The sequence below is a fragment of the Melozone crissalis genome, unplaced genomic scaffold (genome assembly GCF_028551555.1).
Source record: "Melozone crissalis strain CALT ecotype California unplaced genomic scaffold, PUWL_Pcris_2 ptg000013l_1, whole genome shotgun sequence".
In the NCBI taxonomy this organism is placed as follows: Eukaryota; Metazoa; Chordata; class Aves; order Passeriformes; family Passerellidae; genus Melozone; species Melozone crissalis.
In genome coordinates, this window is record NW_026535791.1 from 55,637,021 (window position 1) to 55,661,052 (window position 24,032).

General features: G+C 37.0%; 1 protein-coding gene across 1 annotated transcript in view; it reads left to right on the forward strand.

Annotated features, from left to right (window-relative positions):
- Positions 1–22,106, forward strand: part of WWC3 (WWC family member 3) — a 98,874-nt gene extending 76,768 nt beyond the window's left edge. Inside the window, exons 12-23 of the mRNA XM_054271689.1 lie at positions 4,110–4,230; positions 5,002–5,076; positions 6,106–6,192; positions 8,528–8,720; positions 12,409–12,576; positions 13,199–13,350; positions 14,021–14,180; positions 15,311–15,475; positions 16,599–16,691; positions 17,701–17,928; positions 18,673–18,800; positions 19,630–22,106. Coding sequence (XP_054127664.1) covers positions 4,110–4,230; positions 5,002–5,076; positions 6,106–6,192; positions 8,528–8,720; positions 12,409–12,576; positions 13,199–13,350; positions 14,021–14,180; positions 15,311–15,475; positions 16,599–16,691; positions 17,701–17,928; positions 18,673–18,800; positions 19,630–19,696 — 1,637 coding nt within the window. The 3' untranslated portion in view covers positions 19,697–22,106. The remainder of the gene's footprint in view (positions 1–4,109; positions 4,231–5,001; positions 5,077–6,105; positions 6,193–8,527; positions 8,721–12,408; positions 12,577–13,198; positions 13,351–14,020; positions 14,181–15,310; positions 15,476–16,598; positions 16,692–17,700; positions 17,929–18,672; positions 18,801–19,629) is intronic.
- The last annotated feature ends 1,926 nt before the right edge of the window (positions 22,107–24,032 follow it).

The window sequence follows — 24,032 nt, forward strand, 5'->3', positions numbered from 1 at the left end:
GGTGTCCAGCTCCTAGCCCAGAGGTTACAGCTTTTCTCTATGTACAGTGGAGTATTTTGTGTTGCTTTTTGAGGAAGAATGTGTGGTTAAAAGGTAGCCAGGCTGCCTTCTTTTGAGACTTTTTTATTTTTGATATTTGCATTTGGAAACAATTACTGAAAATAATTTAACCTTGCTGATTTTTGCCTGTTTTGAGTTCTACACTCACTAGCTAGTGGTTTGGAATTGTAATGCAGTTGTTTGCAAGTAGCAGTTGGAAGTTTTGAAAGTATTTTGGTTTTGTACTCTTTTCCTGGAAGAGTTGGATGGAGCATCCAGCTTGTATGCCAGAGCTGGGAGCTGGCAGATGCTGGGGTTTGGCTTTCTGCGAGGTGCCATGCAGTGTACCCTGCTGCTGCCACCCCATGGCCTGGCAGCAGAATGCTGTGCTGCAAAAACAGGAGGTCTTGGTTCCCTCAAACCTTGGCCTGCTCCTTCACTAGGCAAAGCTTGAAGTAATTTTAGTGATTTGCAAAAAATGGGGACTGGGAGGGTTAGCACTGAATAAACTGCATCAACTTTGCACTGATGCAGCACTTGAGAAAGTTCAAGGGGTACTTCAGAAACTGCAATTTTGATGTTCAGTTGCTGATATGCTGTTTTATTGTTCTGCATCTGTCACAGGGTCACATTGTGAAATAAGTTTTCATGTGTGAATGGAGAGAATATGCTTGAAAAGTTAAATCCATCATATTTGTAAAGCTGGGAGTAGGAGGAAATGTCAATAAAATATTGGACTTGAATGTCTTCACTATCTCTTCTATATAACAAATCTTTGAAATGCTAAATTTATTTTAATGCCTAAATAGTCTCTTGTTTATAAAATATTGTCAGAGATCTAAAGGGTGATTTGTCACTGTATGCTTTTTGTCTTGTTTCTCATGCGGCACAACAGAAAAATTCACTGTAAGTGAACCTGAAATTTCTTATTGTGTGTTTTTCTGTGTGATGTGTTGGTTGTTTTCTTTTGGGGTGGGTTGTTTTGTTTTGGTTTTTTGTTTTTGGAGTTGCATGAGAAGAAACAGGAGATTCTGCTACATTTGGTTTTGTTTGATATTTTGCTGTATCTGTTTAATCATTATGGCATACTTAATTTTCTTGCTATGTCAACTAAACAACACATTCACAGCTGTAGTTAAATTCCTGGGGAAAGCGGTCTTTGACCTTCAGCTTTGTTATATAATAGTAATGTCTGACAGCATTATGGTAGGTAAGGTCTGTTTTTGTCTTAGATTAGTTTTTATGAGAGTGTTCTACTCTTTTATTAGTGCATTTTGAGCTGACATGCAGTATTTTCAGTCACCTAAGCTTGTGAAACATGCTTTAGATTTATTTATGAGATTTCTTAGCAAATGAAAGTTTGGACAGCAAAATTTGCTTTGAAGTTCACTTTTTCAACTAATGATAATGAGAATGTTCTTTCATTCAGGGCTGTCTTATATCAAGCTTTGGCACCCAGTAGTTCTGGAAATCATATCTATTGTTTACTGATTTTGTTAATTAAATAAGAAAATGTAAGGTAATGGCCTGTCTTAGAAACCTAATTTTTAAACAATTCCTTAGCTTCCAGCATTGCAAAGTCTATGGTAAACTTTTTTCTTAAACCAAAATTTGGTGTGTCTTTGATCTTGACTAATTTTTCCTGCTGATTTTTTACGCCCCCCCCATGTCAAGGGGATATTCTGGTGTTTGCATCTCTCTCAAGTTTGCTGCCATTGTCCAGAGGTTATTGAATGCTTCCATGGCCTGCAGACAGTGAGCAAATCGCTGTCAAATTACAACATTGTTGTAATGCATCAGCTTTTCATTGTATTATATTAGTGCTTGATGTCAGCTTTTCCTCCCAGCCAAACTGGAAACATGAGCCTTCCAAGGACAGAGTCCACAGGAACTTTCCTACGTTTATACAAAGTGTTCATGTAGGGGGTGAGCCAAGGGCTTCTTTGCAAAAAGAAGTTAAGTTGTTGTAGTATAACTTGTTGAAATTAGTACAGAAATTATAGAAGCACTTTAAAAAAAAAAGCAACATTTGTGAAGTTCAACCTCTTGATGTAAAATTTTGGAGAAATTTTAATATGTAGATGTCTCTACAGATTGCTAATGCTTCATGATTCTTATGATTCTTCATAAATACCAGTGACAGAGGCTTACCAAATCAAAAGTCCTTTGGAGAAAAAAAAAAAAAGAAGGAAAAAACCAAACCAACCATGCAAACAAAAAACCCCAATCAAAATAACCCACAAAACCACCACTTTTGTACAAGTGATAAAGAGGAGAGTGTGGTTCAAATACAGTTTTTGCTTTCTGTGTGCTCACTTGAACTTGGCTCTCATTTGTGGCGAGGATGTCATGAGTAGCACTGCACAATGTGTACAAGATGTACAAGAAGGGTGGGATGGGGAGGAGTGGTGGTTCTTTCCCTGGGTGCAGAGACAAGTACAGGTTGGGCTGTTTCTAGCCAGCAAATAAATCTCCTGAATACCTAAAGGTGACTAAATCCTTCATTGAATTTGGAGGAGAGGTCCATAGGGCTACTTATGAATCCAATGGACAGAGAACTGGCTCTGCTGGAATTTTAGCTCCAAATAGGATGAGGTGATTTTTGTAACACCTTTGGTAAGATGCTGCTGTTAGTGGCCTGGTAACAGGAATGTGTCTTGGGCTGGCACACAACCTGCTGGGCTTGGTGCACCTTCTCTGCCAGTTCCACAGTGGGATAAAGCTAACCTTAGCCAGAGCCTTCTGTTGATAGCAGCAGCGTGGTTGTGTTGATCTGGAAGAGTTTTATCAAGGTCTCCTGTCCTGATGTCCTGTCCTGGTGGTGCTTGGGTGGGAAGTGAGTTGGGTACCATGCAGGGGGTGGCTTATGATAACGTGCAACAGAGGCACTTAACAAGTTGTTACTTCGAGTAGGACATGCTTCATCCCTTTTTGGGGCTGTAAGCTGTAAATGCAAATTGGTGCTTGTCCCCCATGCATTGTGCTACTGTCACTCTGCTGGAAATGTCAATGCTTCCATGCTGTCTTAGGTTTGTAAGCACGAGTAGAAGCAAATAAAATGCTTTCCCCACTTTTGAAGTGCCATCTCTTTACCACTGCTTTCCTGCTTTGAGGACAGTCATCAAACTTTGAGCAAAAGAGGGTAAAAGTTCTTCTCTGCACAGTGAAGAAACTGCACTTCACAAGTCTGTTTAGTGATTTTCCCTAGGACTCAAAGGGAAACACCCTCAAGTTGGGAGATGTTGTTAAAGTGTTTAAGCCTTTTCTGTGCAGTTCTTGAGTGTTACTGCTTGTGTATGTACTTTAAAGGATCAGTAGCTGCTATGCCTACTTGCCTGTGCAAAACCCAGTGTATAATGTAATTTTGTTGGTGCACTTAAAACATGAAAGTGATTGCTGAGTTGCTGTTTATTGTGTTGCTGGGGATTCGGGGAAGAGTGGCAAAGAAGGTTGAACATTACTTCCTCCTTCCCCCAGTCAGTTTTCAAAGTAATTCACCAAGAATTTGAAGAAAAACAGTGGTCTGAGTGAGCTGGAAAACACTGGTTCTTTTTGATAATGCCTCTCAGACTGTAAATAAAAGCTTCTATTATGTGATGGTATAAACAGTATGCTTTGAGACTTTGTATTAGGAAACAAATGAGAACAAAACCTCACATTGTATTATCAGATAACTTTAAAAAAGAATTAGTCCCTGTGTTTGTTTTCAACCTATTGTATATTCAGTAGGTAAATCTGAAAAGCTTAGGCTATCATGTGTACATATGTGAATTAATGTAAGTCTTCCTTTAGGAAGGAATTACTCTACCAGAAAAACATTTAGTAACAATACAATTGGTTTATACTTAGTCTTGTCACAGAGCAATTAGCCACAAACTTCCTTCCTTAATTCTCCCACAGAAAATCTCCGGTCAATCCTATTCTAGGCTTTTAACTTTAAGTTAGAAGAAAAATCAGTGAACTGCATTTGTGCTGTTTTGCTGCTAGCTTTGATACAATAAATGTTAATTGTTTAATTTTGAAGAAGTTGCCTTGAGCTGATGTTGGTGTCCCTTTTTTCTCCATGGCAGCTGTAACTCTGCGCGGAGACAGCGGCAGAAGATCGGAGAGGAGAGCCAGGCGAGTTTCAGCATGTCTCTCAGATCATTCACTGGCTAGTGACAGTGGCGTGTTTGAAGCTTTAAGCAAAAGGTCAGGTGTATAAATGCATAGTAAGCTGGAAATATTCCTGTTCTGCCACATGGCTCAAAAGAATTAGTTGTGAATTTATGTGTAGGCTTTCAAAATTGCTACTTATTAGTAACATAAAGCAACTAGATGGCATGTTTTAAAGGAAAGAAGCTTTTTACATGCAGTCCACTGTCATCTTCAAGTGCCAAGTCCCTTTTGCTTGTTTCTCTCTGACATTTTAACATCGCATCTTCCTTGAAAGATAGTTTTCTCATCCTGTTAGTCATAAATCAATAATTTTATTTCAACCATCTGTAACAAAATAAAGTTAGAGTGTGACTTACAATTCTGAGTATCATGTGATAAAAGTATAATTTCAAGGAAGAAATATATGAACTGTCAAAACCCAAAAAATATGTAGGTTGACCAATTGATTGAAGGATGTAGAAAGACATGTTGCTTAATACAACTGTGTTAACACGGGGAGCAGTAACTGGGAAGAAGATAAGGTTTGGAGGATGCTAAAGAGAACTGGAAGACAAAACAAATGCTAAAATAGCATAAATATCTTGAAAGACTTATTCTAAAACTTCAATTTTGATACTTGTGAATTACTACTACTGTATATTTTTATATAAAGCATACAGTAGTATGTCTCAATTCCTTCTACATTACCAGTCCCTCCTGTATTGCTAAATAATTGCTTATATCCACAAGTCACAGAATAAATGCTAGTTCATCATTTAGCAGCTTAGGTCACTGTGTAGTTTACAGTACTTTCTGTTCCTGCAGGAATGAAGATCTGGAAGAGCCTGTTTATGGTGATGCTGCCAGTAATGAAGAACCACAAATACATGTTGGATTTCTGTGAGTAATTACTTCTGTTTCTCCCTGCCAACTCTACAGGAATTGTTCACTACTTTTCCTGCTCATGATTTTTAGCTTTTAAATAAACTAAATCATGGTGGGAGTTTTTAAGAAGTTTCTGAACTGGCAGCCAAAGTTCAGTGGATGTACAGATCATTCAGTCACGTGCCACTTTGTGTTGGGGATATGGTTTAATCAAAGTTCATTAAGTGTCTTTCAATGCTGACTGATAAAAGGACCTTCATTACTTCTTTCAGTAGCATTTATTTTCATTTTCTGGGCCATTAGTATGGGTATGGGGCTATGTCTCTGTAAGTGAGACCTTTTTATGCCAGATAAAGGAGTATTACCTTAGGAGAATCACAGGTAAGGAGACACGAATACTGTACAGTCCCAGCTGTACAATACATCTTTGAAATCCTGTGCCTATGGCATGCTCTTGTTGGTAGTGGGAGTAGCCTGGGGAAGGGCAGACTATTGTCATACAAGAGAAGGTATCATATCTTAGCCCTCCAGAGTCCTTTCTGCCCCTTGGAAACTAATTCCTAAGATTGGAAGTTTTTAAAATATCAACCAGATTTGTTAATGGCATTTCAAAATCTGTGCTGATATGAAAGAGTAGAATTTTAAAATTTGTTTTCAATAGCCCATGAAAATAATGCAGATGGATTTGTCTAATATAACTGATATGTTGTTACACATGCACACACACAAATGCAAATGGTGTAGCTCTTTAAAGAATGTATTTGTTAAAACCTGTTTGCTGTCAAGAGGCAAATGATGGCCACTTGTTAATTTCAAGCTGAATAATATTTACTTCACTTAGTTCTATTAACTTTGTTTTTCTAGCTAATGCCCTTGATTAAAACTGATTTGTGCAAGAAATTTGTTTAACAAAATGTGCTTTTGCATTCTTTAAATCTGTTTAGTCTTCATCTTTATTTCTTAAGCAAAGAAATAAAGACAATTGATAATTTCTTAAGCAAATTATCAATGACTGGTGACTAACACAGAAAATTTATTTTCCAGGCATGACAGTGGAAGCGAATGTCTGCTAGTCCATGTATTACAGCTGAAGAACTTCACCAGTCTAGTTGTTAAAGAAAACTGCAAAATGTAAGCTTAAATTTCACCCAGAGTCATCATTGTTTGTTTTATGCTGCAGTTATAAATACCATAGATTTATTTGACTTCATTCAAAATTAAGCAATTTCTGGAGAAGATGCTATGTCTGAATTTCCGTGAGGAAAGGGTTAAAGTTCTGGTCACAAAACATCTCTTTTATACAACTTACGTCACAATATTCAGGTAACAAGTGTATTCTGTGCTCTTTCATGTTTATTATGCAGAGGAAAGTTTGTTCAAAAATATCTGTGATATTCCAGAGTATGCTTAGTGTATTTTTCTCAATATCTGTGGCAAAATCTATAATAATCAGTAAGAGGTCTGCCTTGCCTTTTATCTTTAAGAGAGAAAACCACACCAGAAAACATGCTAACAACAACAGAGGATCTGCAGGCTTTTGTGGCCTGTACAGTTCTTCTTGAGCATCCATGAAAGACCTTCTGATAACACAAGTACAAGCTGAGAATCAGTACAAAAGATTGAATTTTTTAACCTCTGACAACTTGTGCTACTTTTTCAAATTTTGTATCACATATAGAACATAGCTTAGTTTAGTCTAAAAAATGTTTCTTAAATAATCAGTGTTGTCATAAAACACTGTTTTATCTAGAGATATGCATATTAGCATATTTTAAAGAAATTCAACATGTAAAAATTGTTGATCTTTATCTCTGGGAGAGGTTGTTTGAAAGCAGGAAAATAGAGATATGATAACATTATTTTATTGTAAAATAAATCATTTGCTGGGAGGTGTTAAATTCACATACATCTCCCTGAATGAGTTGTTGTTTGTTGAGAACTTCACCATGCTAACTCTGCAAAACTGCAGTGGAAGTTTTTCATGTAGGTTAGTACATTAGTGTTGGATTTCTGCTCTGTTTCAGTGTGAGTGCAAGGGCACATGATAGGGAAAAATGTGAATATTGTGTATTACTCAGCCATGATGCCTTGTCATCAGAAGAGGAAATAAGCATAATCTGAAGAAGGTAGTAAAGTAGAGTCACCAAAGAAAAACGTTAGTCCAGAGGTTTTGTTGGATGTTATCATCAAGGCAACCAGGCATCTAAGGGACTCAAAATGCAGTTCTGTTCTTCATCCTTCTCAACCCTTTGCTGTAATCAAGAAATTGCATTGCTGCAGGGTGAATTGTTTAGTCTAGTCAAAAAGTAAGTTTCTATTACCAAAAAGCAGAAGAAGCTTTTATTGAGTTTAAAAAACTCCTCTGTGCAACTGTACATTGATTGAATCAGGTGCTGTGGCACCCGGGGGGAAGTTTACTACAGCAGCCAGGGAGCAGAGGGGCTGGATCTCTGCCTTTTTACAGGACAAGAATTGTTTAAATAATGCTCCACAGTCCAGTGTGCTGCAGTTACACCATAAGGAGCTCTTCCAGTTGTCCTCTAACCATGTATTTGCCTGCCAGTGTCAGCCCCTCTTTGTTGGTGGCAGAGGAGTTCCTGCAGCCATATAGTCAACTTGAGTGAACCTGAGCTGGAGTGAGTTTTTTAATCCTGAAGGCTTTGTGTGGTTTTAGCTAGGTTAGTTTTTTTAACCCAGATAAATTTTGTAATCTGGGTCACAACACAGTTGCATGAAACTGTTTGCTGGCATGAGGAAAGGAATAGGATATTGCAGGGGCTTGGAAAGCAGTCAGGACAGGGAGAACATGGAAACAGTTCTCTAAGTAGCTCTGCTGCTTATGCTGTCAGGTGAAAATGGTTGTTGATTTTGTTTTTGGCTTGAAGTCTTAAATGATATGTTACCACATATTTGAATTTGTCTTTTGAGACTGTAGATAGATGCAGTGACTGCAGATTTCTTTTGCCATCTGAATTTCTTAATTTCTTAAGGAGAGGAACAGGTTGCTTAGTGGGTGGAAGAAAGAAATGGACCAGTGACACTGATGGGACAATTCAATTGCCTAAACATAGGCATGTGTTTCCATTTGAAATAGCATGGCACAGCACCTGGCCTCCAGCTGCTGCTGCTCAGAGGAGGCTCTGTGTAGCTCTCCCATAGATCCTCTTATAATTGCTAGCTCCTTTTAGATGCCTTGGATACCTCAGGGCAGCTCAAGTGCCACTTGGTGCCTCTGCTTAAGAACCAAGTTAAAAAAAAAAGTTTTTGTTGGAAAATACAGCATTTTGAGATCAGCTTTGCAGATCTTCTGTGTTAGAATGCAAAATAAATTCTGGTGATGAGGACATCTCAAGGCAGGTTCTTAATGTAGAAGTTGCACTGATGTTTTTGCTTAGCTTGATTTTGAGAAATGCAAAATGGCTTTCTTTGTCTGAATTGTGCTATTTGTCTATTTTGCTGTTCCCAGTCATGTGAGAGTTTATTTGCCACCGCTTGAGTCAGGCACACCAACCACTTACTGCTCGAGAGCTTTGGAATTCCAAACTCCGTTAATATTTAATGAAGTCTTCCAAATCCCCATGCACTCAAGTGCTTTGAAATTAAAATCACTGCAGCTGTATATCTGTTCAGTTGATCATCAGCAGCAAGAAGAGCTATTGGTAAGTGGTTCTGTTTCTTAAAAGCCATGTGATATGAGAAACTAAAGTTACCTGAGGAATTATTTTTTAAGATTAAAAAGAGAACCTAATTTTTCCATAAGAAGTTCTGATAGAGTTACATGTTAATGTGCCCATTTGTTCACAGATGTTAAGTATAGTTCTGTAAATAAAGAGGTGGGATTTTAAAAAAGACTTTATCTGACAGCTTTTAGACTACAGTTTGCTCAAGACTTAGGTTTCTGCATGATACTATAATGCCTGTGTGGGGAATCTGTACTATTCTGACAGGTTCCTTCGGAAAAAAAAAAAAAAACCAAAACAAATACAGACACCTTTTTATTGTATAACATTGGATGAAGAGGACTACTATTACCTAAATCTTAACTTTGTTGCAGGGTAATAGTGGCCCTGGAACAGTTCTGTTACTTCAGCCTTTTACTTTAAACTGATTGAGTTATCATGCACTAACTAATGTTAGCTTCATTTAGCTGTTGCCAAATGCAAACATGCATAACTAAATCTGCCTTGGGGTTAATGTCCTGGCTATTTTGAAGTGAGTGGGCTGTCTTTGCAATGGAGGGTTTGAATGGGTTAGTGAAAAAAACTTTTAAGCCTATCAAAGAAGTTAAGAGGTATAGGCATCTCACTGTCATGCTGGGCTGTGGATGAGAGGTGTTTATTTGAGCAAATCTGGTCAAGAATGTGTGTTTGTTAATCCACCTTTAAATCTAAGTAGCATCTCATATGAACAGGGGTCTTAATGTTGATAGAAATGGACCTGAGGTCTTGTCTGCAGTAGGAAGTTTTGTCTACAATGTAATTAAAGAGAAAGCATCTCAAGAACAGGCTGGATATATTGGTGTAAAATGCTTTCTACTGGTATATCCTGTTCCTCTGGGAAGCTAAAGAGCTATTGAAATGTAAGGTATCTTTCTATTGAAACAAATGCATCTAAGTTTAGGGTATTTTATTCTAACTGCTGTTATTGAGTTGCCAAAAAATAGGTCTTTAGGGTATCTTGGTGGGGATTTTTTCTCTTTCATGGTCTTCAATTGGTTATGTCAGAAGTAACTTTGTCAACAGTAATTGGTAATATAATTTAAGGTAATTTAACAATACTACTCAAAAATAGAGAAACAATGCCAGTTTCTTCAGATAGGTGCACTGAAATATTTAAACATTATGATCATTGTTTTCTTCAGCTGTAATTTGAGAATGAGCATTTTGTCACATTGAGACATCATTTGCTACCTGCTACCTCTTTGGAACTGCTGTGGTGGTGCCTGTCAGCAAGGCCTCTGTCTTTGAAGATGCCTTCCACTGAGATTATGGTTTTCCCCCATCTATTTAATAATGCATCTATTTCTCAATTTCTTCCTAGGTGCAAAAGCCAGATTGGAGTTTATCCTGATTTATATAAATACGTGTACCTAACAGGGAAAAAATAATAATAAAAAAAACCCCTGGAAATATTTCTGTTATAAAGAAATAAATATACGACACTTGTGGGGATGGTTTTTCCATTTCCTCAACCTTTTACTCTTATGCTTTCCATGGCTGAAAGATCTTTTTCTGTCTTAAGTTGGCTTATTTCTTCCCTGGTGGCCTTCTCAATGTTGAGATCAGGGAATTGCTATTTTACATGATTAGCATATATAGTTCATGTTAAAAAATAAAAGCAGTATGAATGCCTTTCTTGCAATCACTCAGCATTGCTGCATCTCTCCCAGTTTCTAATCTTTTACAGCCCTGACCAGTTATTCCCTCTGTCTTAATTTATTTGATTTCTTCTTGAGTGTAACTTTTTTTTTGCATTTTTTGTTTTAATTTTGGAACATCTGTCCCATTTTTAGCATGATTTTAAAATCCTGATTGTTTTCTCATGAAGAGACATGTATGTCAGACATCACAGAGATACTCATAAATACTTTTACTGTTCTGCCATCCAAGTCATTAACAAATTCATCAGAACAGGCATGTGATACACCTCTAGCAGACCCACCTTGGTTTCTTCCTCCTTTTGAGTAAGTTACAAATCTTGATATGGACATGAATTATTAATTAGTCCTTTCAGTACTGATCATTCTTAATTGAGTTTGATGGTGATTTTCTACTCCCCAGCATTCAGTCAGTCAGGAATTACTGACTCCCTTTGTAGAGGCAGCTTCTTTGGCAGACTTGCTTAGCTGCCTAATGAATGCAGGGTATAGGCAGTGTCAGGTGTCTCAGAGCTAGCCTGTGCTTCTTCCAATATTGCTGGCAGGAAAACAGTTTTACTCTCATGGCTAGTCCGATGGCAGTGGTATTTATAATTGACCACAGCATCCCAGAATTCCACTTCCTGGTCAAACCAGCACAACCTCCTAAACTAAACTCAGTGTGTCTTAAATGTTTTCCAACTCTGATGCAAATGTGTGAGTATTTGATTCACATTTATATCTTCCATTGCATCAGAGTGAGTAGATAATTAGAAGACATCTATGTTATATAGAAAAAAGAAAAGGCATCTCTGTAGCCTGGGATATATTGACATTAAATGACTTTCTCAAAAACATGCTGTATCCCCATGTTGCATTATTTTGTTAGGCTATTGTCCTCTATGCACCTGTTTAAACAGAGCCCCAGGGAACATTTGTCTTGGAAAAACAATACAATGATTTATTTTTTTATTATTGTTTTCTGCTTAACTATTTCTTTACCTGCTTAAAGTTGAATGCACATTCTGTCTACATTTCCTACTGCCTTTGTTGTTAGAATCATTGTATACAATTACTTGATTTGTGAGAGATGAAAGCCATTTTTAGAGGACTTTTCCAGTGATACAAAAGAAGACATTTTTAGCATGTGGCTCATAAGCATGGAAACAGCTTATGCTATTGCTGCAGAGATAGCCAGGGAAACAAAAAACAGTACTTAAAGGCCGACTGATATGATTGGTAGGTCCAGCTAGTGAACTGATTGAAAAAAACCAAATAAAATAGGCAGAATAATTTGTTCACAGCTGTTTTTCAATTAGGCAAACACCACTGAGAAATTTCTTACATGAGCTCTCTCTGATGTAGTAGGGCTACTTTAAAGTTTGAAATACTTTTAGTGAGAAGCCTCCATTAAAACTATTTTTACCTGAATCTGGGAGATACAAGGATGGCCTGGAAAGTAGAAAAATGGTTTTATAGCTCATTTAACTATCTTATGACATAAATAGGCAGAGGGAAAAAATTATTTACACAATGTTTTTATTTCCATTTGAAAGATGCCTCTGAGGGCCAGAGAATGGAAGGGTATCAGAATACAGTTACCTCAAAAGCCCCTGAAATTAAAGTAATATTATTAAAGTGATATCAATTTAAGCAAATATAAAAATCAGATACATAGTTGGGAAGGTTTTAAAATAAAATATTAATAGCTATCAGATGTCAGTTATATCTATATCTGTTATACAAATTTTATTTTTCAACTTTAAAAAATTACTGTCTACTTCAGTTCTTCCTGGTAGTAAAGAAGAGGCAAGAAATTCAGAATCTTAAACATCATAACACAACAGAACAAAAGTGTCTCTTTTTAAGAGACAATAGTATTTGTGAAGTGGGAGTTTTGCACTGTAAGTAAAATATTCTTTAAGTGAGAAGGTGTCTATCCTGCAGAGTATATGTATCTTATTGTGGTCAATGCTTTTTGTTTTTTACAGGGCATTGCTCAGATAAACCTGACTGATGTAGAGAGTTCTGGTGAGATGCAGCTTCACTGGTACCCAGTTCAGATCTTCACTGGTTCAGAGCCCCAGAGAGCAAAGACCAAAAACCAGTGTGAAGACAGTATTCCTCAGTCTTCTGGAAATGTAACTACAGTTAAAACAGTATGGCTCTAAAAAAGTGATTTGTTTACTTTGTTTGACCAGCAGGGTGACTGTGATCTTACCTTGGGTGCAGGTTTTTGAGTTATCACAGGAACTAATAACTTAATTTAACTCTTGGTGCAAGATCTAGATTTTAGAAGACTAATTGAAAACCAGATCATGTCTGGGCAGATGCTTGAAATAGTACCCTGTATGCATGTTTCCAGTCCAGCTAAAACACATGAAAAATTTCTGCCACTGCACTGGAAGAGATTGTCAAGAAAGGTTGTGCAGTTTTCATCCTTAAAGATGTTTTCAGCCCTTGACTGGGCTCTGGACAGCCTGACTATGATGCCTTGCTTGCTTTGGGCAGCACATCAGACTAGGTGACCTCTCTTTTGACCTAACTTGTGGGTGATGCTCCACAGTCAAGTAAAGTCTGCCCAGTTTCTGTGACAAGTTGAACACCACATGCTTTTGATCATTAAGATTCAAGATGGATTTGTTTGGTTGTGGTTTGGTTTTTCGCTTTGTTTTTTAAGGAACATATGATGACTTTGTTTTTATTTTTTCTTTGAATAATACACATTAAATACATTGGTTTGTTCAAACAGATTTAATTAAAGTCTAATTTACCTTTCAGGATGCAGTGACAGCCCTGTTAGCTAGGACCACTGCCCAGCTGGAAGCAGTTGAGAGAGAGCTGGCAGAAGAGAGAGTGAAATTGGAGTACACAGAGGAGGAAATCTTGGAGATGGAAAGAAAAGAAGATCAGGCAGAAGCCATATCAGAAAGGTAAAAATGGTTTAAATACCTCATCCAACAGATAATAACTAATATTTCCTCAAAGATATTTTCCCTATGGGTATAATCTGCAATAAAGCAGGAAAACAGTAGGTTTTTATTCTGAGATTTGCTTCCTGTTAGTGCTACAAGTATAACATTCTATTATGTCATGATCTGCAAACAGGAGGAAACCTTACTTGAATAGGTTGAATTTAGGGAATTTGGGGAGTGGGGAAACTTTATATCAAACATAAACTTTGCTAGGGAGGCAACTGTAATGAGTTTATAACAGCCCTGTATTAAGAAAAAGTAAATAAAATTTAGTGGTGACACGAGACAGGGTTAGGGTTGCATTTTCATTCCTAGTGATACTCCTGGTTTGTTACATGACTTTTCTTGTTCGTTTTGTTATTGCTTTCTTAGTACTGTTACAAAGACCAGAACACATGCCTTAAGAAAATTAGGGAAGGTGAATTTTTTTCTATGAAATGTATTTGCTTATTTGCATTTGCAGAAATGCAAGTGTGCTCTGTTCTCCTGTTGAAAATACTGTATTTTTATTGGAGAAATAATACTCTAAAATTATAAACTGGCCTAGATAATGTAAGAGATAAATGTAATGCATAATTGCATGGAGTTTTTTAACACCTGCAAAATTATTGTGATGTTGTGACTTTAGGAGCTGGCAAGCAGAGTCTGTTGACAGTGGATGCAGCAATTGTACCCAGACTAGTCCTCCTTATCCAGAGCCATTCTGTGGGGATCCATTAGCTGGACACATGTTTGCAGCTCCAGCAGGCCAGTACGGCTCTGTAAAAATGCAGCCTCCACCACTGAAGGTAAGGAGAGAAGACACTGCAGCATGAAAACTGCCACCCTGCCTGGCACAGTGAGCTACTGCTGGAGCTGGAGTCTGAGCTGGGCAGGAGAGGAAAGGGTCAGCAATGACACTGGCAGCTCCTTATGAGTGCTGACTTTGTGACAGCTGTATGGCTATTGAATTGGTAGAAGTTCACTCTTTAGGGCTGGGATGTTTTTGTTTTCTTACCACTTCTCAACAGAATTTGGTTCTTATATCAAAAGGCAAACTCTTTTTACTATGGCCTTTATCTAATCTATAAATAGGCACTGGTATCCATTTCCGCATTTACCTGAAATTTTAACAGAAAAGATCATGATCAAATTCCAGTGCTCTTACTTCCTTAAGAATTTTTAAAGGAATTGTAAAGAAAGAAATTTTAGGACTTGTATTACTATTTCAGTTTTACAATAACATGGAATAATTCTGCTGAAACTGATGTACTTAAAATCTTTTGTAGTCAAGATAGAGACACTGAAAATAATCCTTCATTAGTTGAAATCAGCAGACTTCCATTGAAGTGGAGGAACATAAGCTGTTTGTGTTGCCTTTAGCAAGGATCACACCTCTTATGAAGAAGTGACTTTTCTGAAACTTTGAAAGCTTTGCTAGAGTAGCCTATGTCTTCTATCTTTCTGAATATTTTAGTGTTCTTGTATAATTGTGTGAACAGTCTTTCAGTTCCTTTTTTCTTCCTTGTTTTCATTTAAGCTCCTGTAGTTTTAAAGTGGTTGCTTCAGAGTCACTGTGCTTACTGAAAGGTGACTCAGTTTTCTTCTGTTGAGGCTGGAGATCAGGTGGTAGTTTGGGTAATGCCCAATTGCCAATCCTGAATGCAGTCCTTGTGCTCTGCAGCTGTGATATAACTGCATCTCTTAATTGTAACTGCTCCAGCAAAGGCTTCTGAAAGGTAATCTCACCATTTTGGATGACCCAGTTTTAAAACTTTTACAAAAGTGAGGTGATACATCCTCTCAGTGCTCATTAAAATTTGAATCTAGCTAGTAGGGCAAATTGTTTACTTTTGATATTGTTGAAATGTCTGATTGTCTTTGCTAGGAGAGAGAAAATAAGGAAGAAATAAAAAAATGTCCTTTGTTGAAATTTTAGGTGGATAAGGAAACTAACACTGAGGATCTGTTTCCTGAAGAAGTTGCTATTCTTCCAAAAGAGAGAAGCAGCCGCAGGCCCCGGGGTTCTGCTTTTGTTCGCAGTAGCACAATTGTTCGCTCCCAGACCTTTTCGCCTGGAGCACGGAGTCAATATGTTTGCAGAGTGAGTACAGCTTGAGAAGGAGGAGGGGGAAGGGGTCTTCACACACAAATATATTGTACATTTTTTTGATAATTTCACTATAAGATTTCATTGCATTTGTAAGAGACAAATATTAATTTTTAATACTAATGAGTAATCTTTAATTGAACTTGAACAATGCAGTGGGGAAGAGCTCCCCTGACTCTGTTTAAGAGTTTTTACCTGGATGGATTTAATTTGAAATTTAAGAGTGTATGATAAATTAGGTATTGAGCTCTTTTCCCTGGCAACCTTAGATGTTAGGTGTGGGTGGTTGATTTTACAGTGCTATCTAATGAGGTGTAGAAGCAGTTAGCTTAGAAGCCACGTTTAATTTTCACATACATAAAAGTTTGAAAAAAGGTACTGAATGCTTAGTCTTAGGGCCATTGCATAAATATTCATATGGCTCTGATTGCTGTCATGAATATCAGTCATAAGGTGCCTGTTATTGTGGAACATGGGATTCCTGGGTGCACTGGTGCAAGTAATTGAGAACCAGCACAGCAGTTTTCAAGGTCACATTTATTGTTTGCTGCATTCAGTGGCAGAAGACTTCTAAGCAGTTGGCTCATAGTACTGCAGATCAATACATGGATATTGGCTTTGCAATATTATCATAGCTTTGATTGTACTCTTTCATAAGCTTCTGAGAGCTTGAGTTTGAAAATTCAGGAAATTATTTTTAAATTCTGTGCTCACTTAACCTGCACTTACTTAAAATCAGATGTGGGGAGAAAGTGGGAGACTGTATTGTTTGTACCCATGACAGTACATGTTTTAGGATGAAATATTGCTTTTGAGTCCTCCCTCCCTCCCTCTTCTTTTTAGGTAAGATTGTCTTGGATATTTAGTAGAATAGAAACTTATCTGTAAAACGTTGATGGTTTGTAAGTTTTCTTGAATTATTATAACTACCATATAAGCATTATTATATATAAATGTTTATAAATAACTGAAAAAAATGGTTGCTTAAAAGAAGATAGTTTCAGTGTATTTTAAAAAAGAAATCTCAAAGGCAAAGAAACCCCAAAAAAACAACCTAAATTTCTTAATGAAGATGATCTTGCAAGCAACCTTTATTTTCCATGTCTTTTCTAATCAGCTGTATCGCAGTGACAGTGACAGTTCAACCCTGCCAAGGAAATCCCCTTTTGTGCGGAACACCTTGGAGAGGCGGACTCTGCGGTACAAGCAGGTATGCCCAGGAAAATGACCTTCTGCTTTCATGAAGTTGCTACAACAATGGTACTTCTATACTTGAGAGGTTTAGATGTCTGCAGGTACATTCTGATCCTTTTAGGAAAGGATCAAAACTTCTGCAGAGTTATTGGGGCAGGGTGCATGTTTTGGGTTTGTTTTGGACTTTCTAAGCTAAAAGGTAGACATAAAAAAGTTAAAGTTGTGATCAATTTTGAAGAAGGGAAAAAAGCATGGCAGACAAAAATCAGTTTAATGGGTACTGAATTTATATTGATTTAGATGTAAAGTTTCTTTCAAAATCTTCCAAATCTAGTTTATGATGCTGGGTGCAGGTTCAGAGATGTGTGTGTGAATTAAGACATGCATCTCCCCTCCCATACAGCTTAACAAATTTGAGAGCCAGGTATTCAGGAATGAATAGGTTAAGCTCTCATTTGGCCCCATGCCACCCCTCCGACTGTCAAGTGGGCAGAGAAGCAGAGATGAGGCATTAATGTGTATATAAACGACATAAAATATAGTCTGGTCAGCAGAAGTTAATACCTTGCTGGTGTAGGCAGGTAGACAGCCATGCCTCCCATTTTGATTCAGAATGTATCTTAAAACCAATATTGAATGAAGCTCTTTAAGAGGAGTCTTGCTCAGAACGGTATTTTTCTGATGTCATTGAGTTTTTCTTATTGCATCTATTTTATTATCATCATAACATGGAATTTTAGTCCATAAACTTCATTAGGTAAATATTTGTAAGTAGAAAGGAAACTGTAAAAAGAAGTAGTAGAAAGTATTAATGAGAAATTTAGCTGTAGGGGTTTTCTTCACCACACATTTTCCAGCCTCTTCTGGGGGATGTAAACAATCTCCAAAAATTCATGTGGGAAAGACTTAGTGTGTGAAGTAAGTACAGCAAATATATGTATGGTCTATAGAGCTAAAGACAGACCTGTAAACCATGCTGAGAGTAATGTATTGTGCATTTTGTTTGAATCCTAATAACTCAACAGTCCTGCAGATCATCTTTGGCTGAACTTATGGCAAGGACATCCTTAGACCTGGAGCTGGATCTCCAGGCATCCAGAACTCGACAGAGACAGCTGAATGAGGAGATCTGTGTTCTAAGGGAGTTGAGACAGCGCCTGGAAGACGCCCAGCTCCGAGGGCAGACAGATCTACCCCACTGGGTCCTTCGGGATGAGAGATTCCGAAACTTGCTGAAGGAAGCAGAAAGGCAGGTAGGGTAATAGGACACAAGCACTCAGTTTGCTCAGAAACTTCTTGTTTCAAAATGTCTTCATTTTGATAAGATGTCTAAAGAGCTGTTTGTACAGAATCTCAAACAGTGAATGTTTCTTTTATATTCTTGAAGTTAGCACAATAAAAATTATTACATTGATTATTACCAAACTGTGTATTTATTTGAGGACAGTTTTTGGAGAATGGCATTGTATGCCAGTGGCATGTCTTGTTTTGGATTTTTGTTTATTTCTTGTTCATTTGTTTTTGTTTAGGTATTTGTTATTAGAATTTTAATAATTATATTTTTTCTGATATTTAAAAGAAATTTTGCTGATTTGATACTTATTCTTTTACAAGTGTTTGGAATGTTCCCTATGTATTTTTTTTCCTGTTCTTGGAGAAAGAAGTTGTAGAAAAAGGTGGCAAAACTGCTCAACAGACAAAATTGACATCGGATTATCAGAGACAAAAACTGATGCCAAATTTATAGTAAGATCTTGTTTGACAGATCTGTGTGCAGTAAATTTTCTTAATTTATTACATGTCTTTCTGAAGAGCATTAATGAATGAAACAACTCAGTCTTTTGCATTTATAGTTCTTAGATGATCAGCTATTTCAGACAGTGTACTAGTGTGGTTTCACTGTGGTGGGTGGGGAAAGAATCCATTCTTGTACTGTGAATATTCTTATGTTTTATTTATTCACATGGCCTTTTTAAGCATTATGTTCTTGTTTTCAGACCAGACAGACCAAATTTGAACATCACCAAGAGCAAGCAGCTGAAAAGATGCTGAAGAAAGCATCAAAAGAAATATACCAGCTGCGTGGGCAAAATCAGAAAGAACCTATTCAGGTGCAGACTTTTAGGTAAGTGGTAATGCATACTGAAATAGCATAGCAACAGTTCATTAGTCTCGTTAAAGCTTTCTGAAACATTTAGCTTAAATTTTATGTCTTTTGATTTTAATCAGAAGTAATTAACCAGTAATTTTAAAGTGTACCTAGATTTGGACATGAGTTCTTTCTGAATGCTTTGTTCTGCAAAGAGCCAAAGCCAAGGTAAAATTGCAGTGAAACAATTCTAGTATACATGACATCAAAAAAAAAGCTTCAAATATAAACATAGCTTAGGGGATTCTTCCAACTTAGCCTGGTTGCTGTGAAGTCCAGTTCTTCAATAGAAGCCTGTGGACAGGCTTTTATTGAAGAAGCCTGTCTGTTTAATGCAATACGTACAAATTGTTAGTAACGCACTCTCCCTAAAAACTACTCAGTAATACTGGAATTTTCTTTCAATAAGCCTGTTCTTTGGACTCTGTTTCCAGAGTTGCCATCTTTTTTCCCCCTTCTTTGTTGTAGACATTATTTGCAAAACATAGAAGGGTGAACTTTGCATTGCAGAACTTGTCCCATTAAACCTTTTTATGGTGAACTATGACTGAAGTTCAGTGAGTTGTATAAAGTTTCCACCCAGGTTTTTAAAAATAGTAATTGTCTTCAATGGAATGTTGCCAGAAGTATATAGTGAGGTTTAGTAGTTTTTGGAAGTTTGTTGTACTCAAATAAAAGGCCAGTTCAATACACAAATAATAAATACTAACCATTAACCAGAGTAAAGAAACCATGTTCTTGTGTGGAGAAGGGGGAATGTAGGCATAATTTTATTTACTTCTTTTTTCTCTTGTTTTGATCACAGAGAGAAGATAGCTTTTTTTACAAGACCAAGGATTAACATACCTCCTCTGCCAGCTGATGATGTATGACATGTTGCATTGTAAACATGAAGTATTTATCGCTTTTATTTTAATGAAGTTCTTAGATTAGACAAGTTTCTTTAAAAAAAAATGTGCAAAAGCTAATATACACGTTTTGTAAAAAATAAAAAAAGTTAAAAAAATTAAACATAAACAAAAACATATATATAAATATATATACATATATATTTTATAATAGCGACTGCAACAAGGCTTGGTTTTTCCTTGTTGTGAAACTGACATCTCTGAAGACAACTTATTTTATAAAAGATCGACTATCCTGTTAAGAGCGTGTACAGTTTTTATGCTGTTTTATTTGACTTAAAGGCTGGAAGACAGAAACAAAGTGAGTTCAGGCAAATTCACTGTAGTGTAATTTATTTATAGTGCCTTTTTTCCTTGAAGGAAAATACCTACTTTAAGATGTATTTTAAGACTGAAATTTTGTTCCTCAGTATTTGTCATACAGTAGAATGGAACCATTGAGCTGGTTTTGTTTCTGATACCTGAAATGAAAATACTATGTTCTAAAATTGTCACTTTTTCAGCTTTATTATCTGTAGCTTATTATGTACATTGTATTCTTTAGCACTGTCTGTGTTATAGCAAAATATTATCACCTGCAATGTGTTTAACACTAATTAGAAGTGATGCTAAACGTTGCAGAATTCATTTGCATGTTCTTACTGTGCACTAATAGATTGTTTTCATTTCTGTTGTGTCTAAAGTATCTTTATATTCTTAACTAGATCCTCAATTTAAACGGGGGAAGGAAAAGGGTGACAGGTCTTTGTTTTGCTGTTTAATGAAAAGGGAATTTAAGGAGCAGTTTGAGCTAGCTGTGTGGAAAGCCTGCTAATGGACTATTACAGTAATTTCTACAGTTCTACAGATTCTCATCTGATTCAGGAAAGCACATATATATTCTGATTTCAGAAAGCAGCTGCTTTAAGTAAGGGTGTTTAAACACATGTTCATCCTAAAGGATGTGCTTTGTGGTTACCACAAGCAAGTTCTGTTGAACAGTGACACTTTCCAGGAGGAAGGTGTATAATGCTGGAAGGTACAGCTCACTTGGTTGCTAGTTGGACCAGCTCAAATCTGGTAAGAAATAATTTTATTTGTAACCATCCATTTTAATGAAAGACTGTCACCCTAAATTCCCGAGAATGCCAGTTTTGTGTCCTTGCATCCTGCAAGTGTGTAAAAATACTTCTTTACTAAGCTACTATAATAGAGTTTCTCATATTTTCCTAATTATACATTACCTGCAAAGAGAGGTGCCCAACACAAGACTGACTTTGCAAATTACTGGAATATCCCCAAAGGAAGTTCATATTGTCTCTTAATTAAGTTCAAATTGGTTCCAGATTTTTCTATGTCAGGAAATAAGAACAAGGGCCAAAAAACAAACAAACCTATCAGAATATTTTCAAATATTCTGTAAGTAAGTTTTCTTTGTGAATTTCAGTAACTTAGACTCTGTTACCTTGTCAAAGACAGGAAAACCTGGAAGAGAAATTGAATTACTTTTACTTATCCACACTGAGGCAAAAAGTAACGGGGAAAAAAGATTGTAAGCATAAATGTTAATAAACACAAACATTTAAGGTGGTATTTCCTGTTTCCTAATACGGCCTATAGTCATTACAGGCATCAAGTGTTACAATCATATAGCAATTTATATGGAATTGAAGTATATTTAGCATTTATCGTGCTATTCATCCTGAAGCCTGTTTTGCCTGTAAGTTTTGGTGGATGATATTGGGTTCCTTGGGCACAACTAGACTTATTCAGAAACTATGCAGATAAAAACCAAATCATGTGAGAAATTTGTAGTGTTTGGGTAAAAGTCTAGGGCCAGCAAGCTTTTCAGTGCTCATTACTTTAAAAGACCAGTTAGTCAGAATTTTGTTTCTCATTTCCAGGGGAGGCTGTCACACAGTAGTGTCTATCCAAAGTTACCATGCAGTGACACCAGAAGTGCTTGCTGTGTATTAAGAACAGACAACACCATGTTCCTGTGAGGCTGGTCAGGTACTGGAAGGGGTTGTGCAGAGAGGTGGAGCACTCTGTCCATAGGGTGGATGAGGACTTAACTGGATATAGCCCAGAGCGTCCTTGTCACATCAGGCCTGCTTTGAGCAGGGAGTGGGGGAGGCACCTGGTTTCCACCCTAGATTGTAACCAAGGGCAGTGTCCAGTGGTCTCTCTGTCAGGGGGTTTTTAAATTGTGACTGCTGTGAGATGTTGTCGGTGTATCTTGTGGGTCTGTGATTCTGACTGCTATAATGAGTTCTGTCTTGATGTGGTAATGAGTTATCATATTCAGTATTCATCTCTCTTGTTTTTGTCACAGTTCTGTATGATTGTGTCATTTTTGTATTATTTGAAAGTATTTCTTCTATAAAATAAAATAATTTGGCATAAACAGAAAAAGGGTTTTCTTGTATGTCAAAGATATTTCTTGAATCTGTTATATTTGCCACATTTCTGATGATTTAATGAAAAAAAAATTGAATTTTGAATAACACTGTAATTTAGGTTAATGTAATGAGTTTTCAAATGAAGGTAAGAGAGAAAATCTGGGAAACTGAAGATCTAGAGGGGTTACTAAAGACCTGAAAGAGATACAGAGTATAAGGAAGGGCATATATATTCTTCCATGTGCTTATCACTCATGATATGTTGACAGCTGTATCAGAAGTTCGTAGTTGAATATTCCCAGAATTCTTGGGTAGCTCCACTTAAAACACATTGAATTGCCTTTTTTCATAACAAACATTTGCACTTTCTAAATTAGTATGGAAAGCAAATTAATATCCTGCTTATGACTAATTCCAAGGTGGAAACCACTCAGAAGAATACTGGCTGACTTTTCTGTTTAGGCTGACGCTTACTGCTGCTTTCACAAAGCAAACATTAAATCTGCATAATTACAGAAGGGCCATTTCTCAGTTTCCCTTTGCAACCTTAAGCTGCAGGAGCACAGGCAAAATCATAGCAAGGACATGTGACTCCTGTCTCTGCAGTGTTTGCAAGGCATCAGGGGTATGACAGAGTTTAGGTTATTTTTAAACAGCCTGCCAGAAATAGGCATTGGAACAGCGACCGTCCCCGTCCCGCTGCCGCCGGGAGCAGCAGCAGAGGCTGTCATGGGTACGTTGGGTTGGGCTCTCTCTTGTAAGCATGGAATCTTCTTTGTGTTTCTTGCTGCAGTTCTTTTAAGCACTTTGCAGGACTTAAAGGTAAGTGCAGTATAAAAAGAATATTTTTTTAATGAGTTAGATGAGCTGTGTCTTCTGCTTTTTGGAGAAGAGGGCCCATCGCAGCTTGTTTTGGCTCCAATTTCTTTTATGACTATAATGTTGTACATCTCTGAGAGGAAGAAGCATTTGCAGAGAGACTTGAGAAACTGCAGGCTAACAAAAGCAAGAATAGCCTTGTCTAAAACATCATGTGAAGAATGTATTTTTTTCTCTAAGATCACTCGATTGAGTAGCATTGGAAGAAAATACCAAGGAGTAAAGTTGATTTGGTTTTGGAATCTGTAAATGTCAGTTAAATCATTTGCTTGCCCTTGGAAAATCTCAATATTCTTGGATTTTGGAGCTTCTTAGGAGATGGTTCTGGTTCCTTATAATTTCTGAAAATCTCTAATATTTGAGCATAGATATCTATTGTATTTTCAATAGAGAATCAGGTATTCTGTCCCTTTAGTTTGTCTGCAGTTTGACCATCCAACTAAAAATGTAGTTGCAGTAGGAGATTTAATGAGGTGAGCTGGTAATAGACAAGATCAAACCAGGAAATTAATTTAGGAAAGTCGGTCCAGGAAAAAAATGTAGGATTGAGACCCTAACACTCTCACTTTTTAAGCACACAAAATTACTATTCTGTGTCTAGGGCAAAGTGTTTGTGTTCAAGTGTGTGTCTTTGGCATGGAAGTTCCCAGGTGTAGATATTTCACCAAGTAAATGCTACTTCCTGCTTCCTGTTTTCCATATTTTCTTCTCATAAACTGATTGAAGGAAATTACAGTTGTATTATCAAGCAAATAAATCAAGTGCTCAGTGTTTAGCTTCCTTCACAAATTCAATTGACCTATTAAGACTAATTTTAATGGACACAAAGAATAGATGCTGGCAGGAAGCTGGCATTTGTATAACTTTTCCACATTGCACTGACATGGTTATGAAGGCCTGGGGCTGTTACTGATCTATGAGTGGTAGAGGATTATGATCTGCAGTGCTGTGTGTGAAGGGCAGAATCAAACCTCTTCTCTAAAGGCAAGATTCTTGCTCCAGAAAGGTGTGTGAACTTCAGGTGAAACAAGTTAAGTGTT